Below are 13,639 nucleotides of genomic sequence, written 5' to 3'. Positions count from 1 at the left end.
GTGAACTAGCAGCAGCAGATGAGAGTAGACCTTTTGTAAATCTGTTTTAAAAACGGGGCTTTTCTTCTCCCACATATCCCACAGGTAAAAGCTGCCATAGCAGGAGTAGACTTTGACCAAGTGTCATGTTGTTTTTCTTTTTCCTCTGTAGAAGAAAAACAGGGTAACACTGTTTTAGTTCAGAGCTTTTCAGTGAAGTTTTATAGGCACCCCCAGCGGAAAGGTCTTTTACTCTGAAATAATCTAATAATCAGGATGGCCTTTCTGCTTTCCATGTAGAATCATTTTTTCACTGTAGATCAAACTGAAAGCAGTTTTCTGCCATGAAAAAGGTTAGAACAGGAAACTGTTGCCAAACAGCTCCTAAAAAAAAAATAAGTAACAGATGTCTTTGACAATATTTTTTAGCTCTTTGGGGGAAAAAAATTACCTTGGAATGTCTGATATGAGTCTTTGCATTCAGGAGTTACCCCTTTCACAGTCTTGTACCCCTTCAGGAAAGCTACAGTGAATGCTGGGCAGAATAAACCAGGCAATGAATACCATACAGTAAAGAGTAAGATGGAAATGCTTGGTACTCAGAGCAGCAGGTTTGGGTGCTTATCCGAGATACAGAAGAGATGCACTTTGTACCATTTTCGTATTTGGCTTTTTGATTTAAAACTCCATTTGCAACTGTCGTACTTTTCTCAAAAGTTGTGGCAAATGGGTCTTCACAGAAATGGTCATAAAAGTAATAGTAGTAATAGCAGACGGTACCTTCCTAGTCATCAAAGATACACGGCTCCCATAAGGAAGTTCATGTTCTATCAAGTGCAAGCCGCTGTGGAAGAAAGGAATGCCTAGTCTTTCAAAGCCTGAATTGTCAGTCTAAAAGGATGACTGATACCTTGTTCTATTATCAGCTCGTTTTAGCAGACTTTCTCTTTAGTGGGGAAATACTTGGGGACATAAATGTGGTGAAATTCACAAAATCCCAACTTTTTAGCCTCTTGAAGCTATAGCTAAATTTTAGGAGAGATGCATTGAGGTCGATATACCTGTGATATGAGTCTTGATATGTGCTCTTGTTGCTTCCCATTTGAGATCAAATGACAGTCTGCATGTGACAGCCTATATATGTTATATTTGAGATCCTGACAGAGGGCCTCACTTCCAGGATTTGCTTCTTTCTTGTTACAGAAGCTCTGCAGAATATATTGCAAATCCTGTTTATTCATTCATGCATTTAATGAAATGAAGTGTGATTTGAAGGGGGCTTGCTTCCTAAAGATTGGGTGGTTTCCTAGTTTTCGTTGTGCAGCCTTGGAAATTTTTTTATGCTGCAAGTTTTATGAATTTCTTTAACACCTTAGATGAATGTGTTGCATAAACTGAAATTATAAACTGTTCAGTGTGCCATCATCAGCTTCTGAAACAGGAGTAAAGATTAAGAGACTGCTGCATTGGAGAACTGTTATCTTTTTAACCATTCTCTCTTATCTGTTTTCCAGAGAACAGATTTGACCTCTGATAAAGACTTGTACCTTGACAACAGCTCTGTTGAAGAAGCATCAGGCGTCTATCCAATTGATGATGATGATTACTCTTCTGGGTCAGGTTCAGGTGAGACAACATGTCACAATTTGATTTTTAAAGGTGTAAGAGGTAATGCAATTGAAGAAAAGCTGTGTAGTTTTCCTTTATAAGCTGGAGTTAATACTTCAGTGAGTGTCATGAGCGCTTGGCTCTTTATTTACAGAGCACTGAACATCCTTGCAGGCTCAGTTTTAAAAACTTAACTTTCTGCTCTTTTCATTTACGCCTTAGTTGCATCATTTTGCTGTGTTGTTTCCTCTGCTGTCTCTGCTTTCTCTCTGTTTTCTGTGTAGATCTCTCTGGAGTTTAGAAATATGGATTAGAGAAGGCTTAGTACTCCCATGACATAATGCTAATTTAGCAGTCTGTAGGAAAACACAGCAGCAGCAATCTTATTTTCTCTTGTATGCATTCAGGTTCCTGTAAACATAGTGTCCATGCCTTTTTGTTGTTCTTTTAAATTTAGAAGTGTAGATGCTGCCAAAGACATGAGTTTTCTCTGAGGTAATTACATTCATAAAGTGAATTAAGTAATTCTTAAACATAACATACTGAGTTCTCAAACACTCATTAGAGGCATGTAACTAGCTCATCATTCTTCAAAAAACTGTCAGTGAAACCTCATTAATCATTTCTCTCAGAAGGTCTCTTTGTGGACTGCCTTCTAGACTGGCTGGGAGACTCCAGCCGTTAAAAGTGAAGTGTGGGATTTTACGATATTTTTGGAAGAGGAATTTCCTTTTGCTTTGAGTATTTGCTAAGCTGTTGCGGGAATCCCATCTCTTTTCCAAGCGTGTGTTACTTCTTTCTTTGTTATGATACTTTTTGTAATCTGTCTCTTGACGGTTACACAGACTTCTGGATTTTTAAAGGATGAATCCTTCTTGAAGCACCTTGTGTCATACTTTTTATGTATGTTTTATCTTTGTTACACAGCTGAGATTTTTCAGATGGCTTTTTGCCTTTTCTTTCTTTTGGTGATTCAAGGATATGTCAAAGTGAAGTCTGCAGATTGTGCTGCCAGGCAAATCCAGGCCCAAGGTCATTGGCACCTGGGTGATACCCTGTATCCTGGGAGTCCTTTGTGGTGGCAATTTGATGTTCCACTATGATCAAAGGCTTAATTGGACCTCCTTGCTATAGACTTCTTTGAGGGGAAATGTAACATTTCATTTGAAACTGAAAAAATACATTAAATTAAAAGTCCAGTGTTTCCATCCAGTTTTCAGGACTGTCTGAGGAAAAATCTGACCTCCAGTAAAATTGCACTTTTTCAGTAAGCTTCCCATTCTGTTTTCAGATGCCGGTGACTTCGTAAGATTCATGAAAGGAGATAGGTTAATAAATAGTGGTATGGAGAGTGGTCTGTTTTTTTGGCTTTTTTTTTTTTTTTTAATCCCTCTATGAAGTTTGGCTGTTTCTAATATGAATGATTCAAAATGCAGCCCTGCTTTTTAAGTGGAAAGTACTATACAAGAACTGGGTTGAGATTTTATTAACTCCTCTCAGTGGTAAAAGTGGGGCCAGAAGGACAGAATCTGCCTCTAGACTCACCAACAGTAATGCCAACAGGGAGCATTCTTGCTGCCTCTGGCGATCTTTGTTTCTTTCCTACAAGAAAACAGGAAATGTCTCATTGTAGACTGAGACTAGCTGGATGCCTCTCCAAAGAGCTCATGTTACAGTACCAAAATCTAGTACTTTAAAGCAAAGTAAAAGCTCTAAGTTAAAATAATCTTCTGGCCAACCTGTGGGCCCAGTTGTATTCACTTAACAAACAAATCTCAAGAAGGAGGCAGGTTAGCATCCACTCCACTCTACCCATTCTATACTTACTGCTATCTATTTTATGAAGTAGAAAGTGTCCTGCAGATGTGCCAATGATCAGTTTTCCTTATATTATGTTGAATGTTTGTCTCTTTACTTGATACTCAGTGATGTAGAGTTCCTCTAGCAGGAAGAACCTTCCCACTCAAGAGTGGTTTTCTTGCCATGTAATTGCACTCCAGACAAACAGATCCAACATAACAACATGCTGACTCCTTTCTTTGGTATGAAAATTGTTAGATGCCACCAGGCCAATGGAGATAGACAGGAATTGTCAGCACTACCATTAATGCCCTTGCAGGTCTGCAGCAGCATTAACAATGGACAAATGTCTCTGTAGACATTTCAAACTACAAATTGGCTGAGGGCTTTTTGTAAAGGAGAAAAAAACTGTTGATGGTATTCTGCATTTTTTCTTTCCTTTCCTTTCATAGCTTCTTTAGTCTTCATGTACATTCAGCTACCGTTGTGCTTTTGCCAAAGTGTTCAGTCCAAATTCATCCTCTTGGTTAACAGTTTTGGAGGTAGCCATGTCTGTTTCCTCATTGCTCTGTATCAAGAACAGAAAGTTGTGAATTCATTAGTCCACTGTTTCCTTCTTCCAGCCTCCACCTCTGAGAAGATGCCTCAGTCTATCATCACTGTGTTTAATGTTGGTGGTTTTATGCAGCATAATAATAGAAGAGTAAAAATAGTTTTCCTGCCTATACAACTTGAAATGCTTTTATAACTACTTTTTTCTCTGGCATAAAAAGTCTTAACTGAACCTTGGTCATGCAGATACCTGGAAGTAGCTGCTAACCAGCATGACTACCCTTATGTTAAGGAAAGGTACCACTTCTGTCAGATTTATCTACAAGCTCTTTGGAAAACTATCAGTTTGGTTCTTTTATCTTCTCTGAAGTTATTTGTGGTAGACAAGTCTCTGCAATATATTAATTGTATTACCATGCAGAGTTTTTCCTCCCTCTTATCTTTCCCAAACTAATATTTCTCAGTTAATAGCAGCTTGAGCTGAGAACGTTAGCTCAGGGTGAAATAGGTCAAGTCTGAGATTGTGCCTCGGGACTGTTCTTGGAGAAAAATTATGGTGGTGGGGTTGGAGCTTCTCCAAGAAACACAAGAGCAGGTCTGCTTTGGCTCTTGACCTAACAGGAAGGCAAAATTATGCTGCAAGGCCGGAAGGCAGTTTGAGTCCAGCGGTAGTGTGTGTGGTGTGCGGCTGGGTGATGGGTGGTGGGGTGGCTGGGGAAGAAGGGGGATGCTGGTTCTTGGGGGAGGCACTGGTGCTCTCCCAGGTCCTGAACAGGAGGCAACACGGGCCATGGCCACGACCACTGCTGTCCTGGCAGACACTCCAGGTGAAGCAACACACCCTCTGGTGTGCTTCCCCTCCCGTGGTGGAGGCAACACAGCAAGTATTCATTTTCCATTTCCTAAGGTCCCATTCGTGAATGCCTTTCAGACTGGCTTGGAGCAAGAGCTTCTTCTCTCCGTATGTCACACCAGCCCCAAGCATGCTCCATGTCATTGACTGCTTGGTTCTCCAGGTCTTTCAACATAAAATCCTACTGTGATACTGTTTGAAATTGTGGGGGGGTTTTGTGCTGGACAGAATTTTATACTTCAGTACAGTTAGGACTCTAACTGTTGTTCTTTCTTCAAGTTTTGTTGGGTTTCCTTTGCCCTCCTTAAGTGAGAATTATCAGAGATACAACATCCTTGCACTGTCCCCGTCAATTCAGCTGAAGATCTCTGACAGGGCACTAGTGTTATGTTTCCAGTGTCATCTGTGGTTGCCTAACACTATGTTGATTAAGCGTTGTATTGGGGATTTTTCACATGAATGGGGGTGAGATAAGCCAGCTAAAAATGTGTCATTCTGCTATGTGTGACGTTGATGATAGAGATAGATTGTGTGAAAGATATGATGGGTATGTGTATGCCCAGCTTATGACAAGTTTGCTTGTACTACCACCGTAGTACTCCCAGAGTGTGATGTGCAACAGCAAAAGTGATACGAAAAGATAGAGTGAAATTATTGGATTTGTTTGATAGGAAGAGTTAAACGCTGATTGCTCTGCAAGTAGGAGTGCTAAGTACTGTGGGCTTTTTGTAGGGTACAATAATTTAAGCTGGCACAGTCTTGATTTCTTGACAAGTTTCCTCAAGCACCAGGAGTGTGAAAGAGTATTTGTGTTCCTGTCATCTAAGAGGCAGCTACTAGACACATTGCTGAGGGCTATATTAGATATTTCCAATACTACAGCAAAATCTAGAGCTATTTTGACCACTTTGAAGACAGCAGCTAGGCATCCTGAAGAAGTTGTGGTGCATAGAAGATGGTGTGTGATAATGAAGAGGTTTCAACTCTTTACTACAGAGATGGCTATGGGTTTAATTATCACAGGGGTTTTGTGGTGCCCTCACTATCAGGGCAATATCTATTTGTCAAGGAACTCAAGGCAGTTTATACCCAGCACTGTCACCCAAGCTGGCCAAATCCAGAAATTATCTAAAGAGACAGTGATATTTTCAAGAGGAAAAAGTAAGCTAGCTCTTATACTCCAGCCATATCACAGTATTCCTCTTAACACCCTAGCTGGAAGTTATTCTCATGTACACACCAGACCTTCTGTAGTTTTTTTTCTTTCCTATCCTTTTTGGATTCAGGAAGGGGGTTGGTTCTCTCTTTTTTGTTTTTTGGGTGGTTTTGTTTGTTTTTTTTTTTGCCTTTTAAGGATCATGATACTATGTAAAGTGCTATTGTGATGTTCTGGAGAGCTTTAGAGAGGGTTTTTTCCATCCCTTAGTTGTATTTATGGTCAATTCTGAGAAAACTACTGTCAGTTTAGCAAAGGAAATGCCTTCCCTTTGTTTAGCCCTACTCCGTGCCAAGCAGACACCTGTCTAGATAAAGCTAATTAGAAAGCAGGAACCATGGGGATGTGTTTGAGAAGGTACCTAAGTCAGGCCTGAATGACAGGTGTCCCAATATTTTGGGGATTGTCAGGATTTCCTTAGGCCATACAGAAGAGGAGTTGGGTACCTTCACTGCAAATCTAGTGACTAGTCCAGGAGTTAGATTAGTTATCCATTTGTTGAAACCAGAGATCTGCATCCCCCGTAGCTAGAGAGGTTCGGACCTGTAATGCTCACCGTTTTATCTGGCAGACATGACTATTGCCTGAAGCAGAGGTGGCCTTTGAAGGGTTTGGAGAAGCAGTTGTGATTAAAAGGGACTTCTCACTTCAGAAGAAGAAGAAAATAAAGTTCTGTACTCTCAGAGTGTGTTTTATCATCAGATCTCTAATCTGCTCATCAATTTTAATTTCCTTGACTCTGAAAATTGTGTGTAATTTGGAGGAAGGTGAAGCAGCCTGAGCTGTACATTGGGCCCTTATTTCTCAAAGAAAACTCTTGAGGCAAAGCCATGAAAATTTTCCTGTTGGATGCCTTTCCTCACCTCTGTTTCGAAGTAAGATGCTGTTTTTTTGATCTTTGAGTAGCATTTCAGGAAAATATCTGATTCTTGTTGTGAGGTCTTATTCTAGATGCTGCATTGTAATTTTGGTATCTCTGATCTGAGAGGTTTTCCAGTATTATTCTGTGCCAGTAGCTTTAATGTAGTACTTTTTAAAATTATTCTAAATTTTCTTTCCTACAGTACAGAAGTAGTTTTAATTATTGTCTTGTTAATGCCCTTCCCTTCAATGCCAAATGTATATATAATTCTTGATCATGAGTTCAAAACATCGTTATTGTGCTCATATTTTCAGCCTTTCAGTCCCTTTTCTCTACAAAAATAAGATAAAAATTGAGTTTGGAATGAGTGAGTCATACTATTCTGTTGTAAGAGGATACTTTTTTATTTGCAAGGAATTTTCTTATGCACATTTGCTGGATTTATTACCCAATTGTTACTTGGGTGACTGGTGTCTGTAATGAGCAGAACACATTGAGATTCCTAAGGAGTGGTCCAAGAGCAGGCTGATTGTTTTCCTTTTTCAGGCCTTGCAATAATTTATCTTCTTGTCTGTGTCTTCTTCCTTCCAGTATCACTAAAGTATATTTATTAGACATGTCCATTATCTTATTCTAAAGGAATCTTCATACTTCAGCAGGGCTTTGAATGTGGAGGAAATTAAATTTAAGGTCATCTTTAGGGAGTTTTCTGTCCTCTCACTCTTTATTTCAGAAGAAAAAGACTTCTGAATTATAGAGTTTAAAAACATATGAATTCCTGATGACTGAAACGTAAAGTAGTCTTTCTGTAGATACAAACTACTTGGGTTTTATGTTTGAGGGTTTAACAGATCTGCTGCAGAAAAAAGATTTTGTTGTTGAAGCAGTGTGTTACAAACTGTTCAGTTCATATGGTTTAAGTCAAGTCAGGATAAGAAAGTTTATTAATTGATTTATGTGATTAGCTGGCAATAATTGAACTACACTTACGGGCTTAATATCAGCAATACAAGCCACTTAAAAAGATGGTAACATGCAACTACAAATCTCCAACCTCCTTCTGTAACTGACCTGAGCATGTGCCACACGCGCACAAAGATTTGTTCACACACACAAACACACCCTTGCAGGCCATGGGGTGTGCAAACTCCCCTCATGGGCCTGTGCAGGACCCTCTGCCCCCACAACCCTGCTGTGGAGATGCAGGTGCCCCCAGCCCCATGTGATCCCAGGGCCCCACCACCTCTTGGGGGTGACAGGAGGTGACCCTGCGTCCCCACGGTACAGCTTCCAGGGGTGCCTCCATGATGGCTAGAGCTAGAGGTGCTGCTGGGGACATCCAGGGGCTAGGGAGTGGCACTGTCAAGCCCCAGAAGAGCCCATGGTACCAAGGGGCCACATCAGACAGGGTCACGCAGCCCTAGTAGCTGCTGCTTCCACTCCAGGGTTTCTCCCTGTTAACAAGTATTTATGCTTTTTTTCATAGTTCTTTTCAGGCTGGTTCCTACTGTTTCAAAAATATTGTGGTAATTTCCTGGTTACTGCTTAATCTGGCTGATGGCCTCCATCCTCTTTCATGGGATCACTTGAGAAAAATATCTCCCTGGCAGTTTGGAGCACACTGTTCTTTCATCCTTATCTTAGCAGGCATTATCATCTAGGCCATTTGCCCAGGGTGAGCTGTGTAAGCACCCCTACCTTGGTGTCATAGTTAAAAATGTGATTAGTCTGGGAGGATTTCACCAGTCAATGCAGTGTCACCTTTTTTGTCTCCAGGTGCTGACGAAGATGAGGATACTACAGTGATAACAACATCCAGAACGCTTCCAAAATTACCGGCAACTAGTGATGCATCTAGGGCTGAGACCACCACAGTGAAAATGCAGACCAAGGTGCCTGCACAAACAAAGGTGCGTGGCTGGAGAGCAGTGGTTAAAATGGTTCTGCTGTACACCTCTGATGGCTTCATGTTAACTTTGATTTATATGGATTAAAAAGCCCACACACTTTTCTTAATGCTATTGCAGCCTGTTAAACTAATACAGAGCTGCTCAGTTTAATTTCTACTAGAAAGTCTGTATTTCACATGAAAGAAAAGAGAGACATGAAAAAGAATAACTTAGATACACACAACAGCTTTTCATGATACCTTTGAGTCTCAGCTGTACCTTTTTTACATCTCTGATATTGTTATTCAAAAAAATCTACATGAAACTTCCCTCCTCAAAGGAGACTGTTATGTGGTTTGGCTATAGTTTGAACACTTGCCAGGTTCCATTTAGCGTTTCAGTATTTCCTTCTACCACCTCAGGTAATATTGTCTGTTACTCTCAAAGGTGTCCTGAATATGGCATCTGATGTGTTAATTTCAGAATTCATTCAGAGGCCATTACTCTGATAAACACAGGAATATTTACCAATTGTTTGCTAAATACACTTTTGGGGGTTTTAAACTTGTGTGAGATGTTTTTCATTTCAACATCATGACAACAAATAGATCCATTTATGATGTCTAGCACAGCTTTCTGTGGTCAGAGAGCTTCCCATGTGTTGTGTTTATCGATATTGTGGAGAATGTGCATGGAGCCACAGCTTCGTGGCTGTCCATGACAGGCAGTGACTGTGCAGACTTGTGGTGCTCCCTGTCTGTAAGCAGTGCTCTGTTTTCCTTTTGTGCCACAGTCACCTGAAGAAATCGATAAAGAGGAAAGGACTGAGGTGGATGCCAAGAAAAAGAGTGATCAGCCAGGGGATGACACTGATGTGTACACTGAGAAGCATTCAGAAAACCTCTTCCAGAGAACAGAAGTTCTGGCAGGTGAGGCCACATTTGTCAAGGTCCAGCTCACCAGAAATACCCCACAAAACAGAAGGGATCCATATCACATAATGCAAACTCAACATTTGTGTTTTCTTGGTAGATCCTTAAATGCATTCATAGCAGGTAGCCAGAGGTTAATTTGATGATAATGAGATGGGCATCTTCTGGAGTTGCTTAATGGCAAAGTATGTTGCTAATTGATTTGATGCCCGCAAGCTGAGTACTGCCAGCTGAGTGTCTGGAGCTTGCACAGCTCAGAGAGGCAGTTGGTATTTGGATTGATGCTTGCAGTGCAAAAATGTATTTCTCACCCACACTCCCAAGAGCACATTGCTGTCTGGTCCATCTGGTGCAGATAGACACTGCCCAAGAGGAGCTCATGGCAAGGGGTGGGTAGATAGGTGAATGAAGAGGGACAGATGAGTGCCCCCTGAGGATACAGAAGATCTATTTCCATGCGTAACACAGGGAGGCACAGGCTAACCACCAATGTTTTCACCACATGTGAAGGGTTTTTGGCATAAGAGCAGTGTCTACAGATACACTTTTCCCCACTTGTCCTCAGAGGAGGTGTTGGGAGCCATGAAAGTCACACAGGTTTGGACTACGTCTTCCCATGAGCATCAAAATGTGAAATAGCCTTAATATCCACATCAGTGGAAGCATGCGGGTTTGCTCTTGAAAGTTAGTTGGAGTTGGTACTTTCTACACACTTGCAAATGCATAATGAATGTAATGCCTCTGTTCCTACAGCTCCATGAAATGTTCTCTCCTACTGCTCATCAATGGGAAATTAATTGCAGCCCTAAGTCAGAGTGAAAACTGATCTGGAAAAGGGAAAACCCGTTTCTTAGCCAGTGTAACAAAATAGTTTTTTTTAAGGCTGAAAATATTAACTGTTGAAAAATGAATTTGAAAGAGACTTGAAAATTATTATTATAAATTAATAGAACTTTTGCTCTGGCAGTATTGGTGGCTCTCTTAATTGAGGTTTTAGGAAATTTTTAATAACCTTGTTAGAACTGTGGGTTGTTGCATTACTGACCTGTAGGCGGAATATCCTTTTAAATGGCTGCGTCCATAAACATTAACAGGCTTTCTGAGAATATATTTCAGGATACTAATAATCAAGACAGTTGCATAATGGGAGCCCTTTCCTGCAATTTGAAAATAATAGCACCCTTATTGTGTAAGATGAAAAAGAAACGTGGTGCTAAACTTGTTTTCCCAGCATATAGTGAATGTCTTTTTCTTTGATTACAGCTGTTATTGCTGGTGGAGTTATCGGTTTTCTTTTCGCAATCTTCCTTATCCTGCTGCTGGTGTATCGCATGAGAAAGAAGGATGAAGGCAGTTACGACCTTGGCGAACGTAAACCATCCTGTGCTGCCTATCAAAAGGCACCTACTAAGGAGTTTTATGCATAAAATTCCTATTTAGTGTCTCTATTTATGAGATCACTGAACTTTTTTAAATAAAGCTTTTGCATAGAATAATGAAGATCCTTTTTTTTTCTTTTTCCTTTTTTTTTTTTTTTTTTTTTTTTTGGTCATTAAAGAGCCATTCCGGCACCTTTACAACAAGATCCCATTGTATTTAAAACTTTTCATGTATTCCTTTACAAATGTAAAATTAAAACTTAACATTTGCAGTGTTCTGTGAATAACAGTGGCAAAGCATTATTTTATAAAACCATTGATGTTCACTGAATCATTTTTAAAACTTTATGCATAAATATAAAATAATGAAAATTATTGTTTTATCCTACGGTTCAATGAAAGTTGTTTAATTTTTGTCAGCATGTGTCAGATTGACCTTACAAGTTAGTTTTTATTTCATTAATTTATCTGTTTCCAAAAAAGGCCTTTTTGTAGTTGTCATGGTGCAATTTGTCTTCGGATAATTCAGATAACAGTAACTTTTAGTGTAAATGTAATTTTTCAGCTATGTAAACTTTAACCTCCACTTTGTATAAATTTAAGTGTCAGATTATCAATTTTACACTTTGCATTGTTTCTCAGCGTACCTGTAGCTTCAGTGAGATTTGTAACAGCAAATTAATGTGTAAAATTGGATTATTACAAACTGTATAGTCGTATTCTTACTAAACAAATCTCCTGTAAGGAAGATTTGGAGTAAGCTACTGACACACCTAAGCAAACCCAAAGACTCTAACAGTATTTTGAGAAGTTGCTGCAGATTTCTATGGCCACTGTATTTGTTAATTATTTGCAATTTGAAGGTACAAGTAGGGGTTTAAATTTTTGTTCTTTAAAAATGCATTTAAGTTGTAAACGTCTTTTAAAGCCTTTGAAGTGCCTATGATTATATGTGACTCGTCGCAGACTGGTGTTAATGAGTATATAACAGTAAAAGAAAATGTTGGTATTTTATAAGCACAGACAATTCTAATGGTAACTTTTGTAGTCTTACATGGATAGACATAATTGTAATTTGGGAACATAAACACTACTGAATAAATCATGTGGCCTAATACTGAAAATTCCATTGTGATATACTTTTGTACGCTTTTCATTTTATGTCTACTTGCTTATGTTTTAATGTCACAGAGTACACTTAGTAGATCTTAAAAATCCAGACCAAAAGAAAAAGGCTGTTGATCCAGGCTGATCTTTGGACTAGATTTATTGCTGAAGTGACAGAGAAAAACAGGAATGTTTAAGTCTTGCATCTGGTGTATGAGTCATTTGACCTTTGCATTATATTTAATGACAGTACTGACACAGACCTGTTTGTCCTGCAAATGTTGTTTCCCATACTCTAAAATTCAAAGGAGTACCTGGGTTCATTCATTGTGTATATTGGGTTTTGATTCGTTGTTAAGGATTGTTTTATTCCCTGGCCTTTGGATAATTTTGGTTTATTCTGCTCAGACTCCAGCAGAAGAGTTGAAACAAGTGGAATATCTTCATAAGAGAAGAAAGAAATTTTCCAAGTAGAAGAGAAAAGGTTCTGTTGCTTAGACCTCAGATAGGTGTTGGATAGAGGGACACATGGAGAAGATGATAGTCTGCCTCCTTATATTATGCTTTCTAACAGACAAATGGCTTCGTCTTCTGCTCTGTTAACCTCCTCACTTCTTATTTTTGAGATTTCCAAAACACAGATGATCAGGATGTCCAGCTGAAGTGCTTCTCAGAAATGGCAATGTAATGTAAATAAGTTCTGGTAGCTCTTTACGAAAGAGTTGCATAACTTGTATTTGTTGCTGTCCCAAGTTCAGTGGTCATTTAGGAACAAATGAATGCTATCCTGTGCTAAAATATTTAATATATTGCTTTTAAAATTACTTATACTTACTGGCAAGTTTTTCGAAGCCATACAAGTTCATCAAGTAAAAACAGGGTAAGAATTTAACAGGTATTTCTTATTGTGCAATATTTAGTGAAATTCAATTAGTAAAATAACTGCTTGAAATAACTGTGCCAAGAAAAGAGAATTTCTGGCAAATGCTGTGCCACTGCTGTAAAATAAAGCATTTGTTAAAGTGCCAAAATAAAGTCTACCATGCCTAAACTAATACTTTATTTGTACAGTCTGACATCCAGTTTTTTGAAGCCCACTTTGCTTGAGGTAGTAGATCTGAATTTTCTTTAAGGGTGTGATGAATATTGCTGTAAGTATAGCTATGAATATTAAGCACCAGATAAATTGTCTTCTCCTTCTTCATAAGCAAATTGATATTAAGAAGCTGTTTTCATTTTATTTATGTATGTTAGATTCCGCCTCTATTCCTAATGTGCAGAACACTTTATCCAACATAGACATCTGTTGTAATTATGCAGGCTACCAAATATTATGCTTGTCTGATTTCTCCTGCCCCTGCTAACAAGCAGAAGCAATGATAAAGTTTCAGCTGTATTTCACCAGTTGCCTTTTTTTCCACTGCATATACATTATCCACTCTGTTATGTGCAGAAGATGTTT

The 13,639-nt window shown here is 39.1% G+C and overlaps 1 protein-coding gene across 1 annotated transcript in view; it reads left to right on the top strand.

Moving 5' to 3' along the window:
* Positions 1–13,239, top strand: part of SDC2 (syndecan 2) — a 64,008-nt gene extending 50,769 nt beyond the window's left edge. The window contains exons 2-5 of the mRNA XM_062604620.1: positions 1,494–1,605; positions 8,647–8,780; positions 9,553–9,688; positions 10,955–13,239. Of these exons, the coding sequence (XP_062460604.1) occupies positions 1,494–1,605; positions 8,647–8,780; positions 9,553–9,688; positions 10,955–11,118 (546 nt within the window). The 3' untranslated portion in view covers positions 11,119–13,239. The remainder of the gene's footprint in view (positions 1–1,493; positions 1,606–8,646; positions 8,781–9,552; positions 9,689–10,954) is intronic.
* The last annotated feature ends 400 nt before the right edge of the window (positions 13,240–13,639 follow it).

This window comes from Pezoporus occidentalis, unplaced genomic scaffold (genome assembly GCF_034315485.1).
Source record: "Pezoporus occidentalis ecotype Australia unplaced genomic scaffold, CSIRO_AGI_Poc_V1 ctg87, whole genome shotgun sequence".
NCBI lineage: Eukaryota > Metazoa > Chordata > Aves > Psittaciformes > Psittacidae > Pezoporus > Pezoporus occidentalis.
Note: the sequence above shows the minus strand (reverse complement) of the source record. Positions and strands in the feature narration are given on the sequence as shown.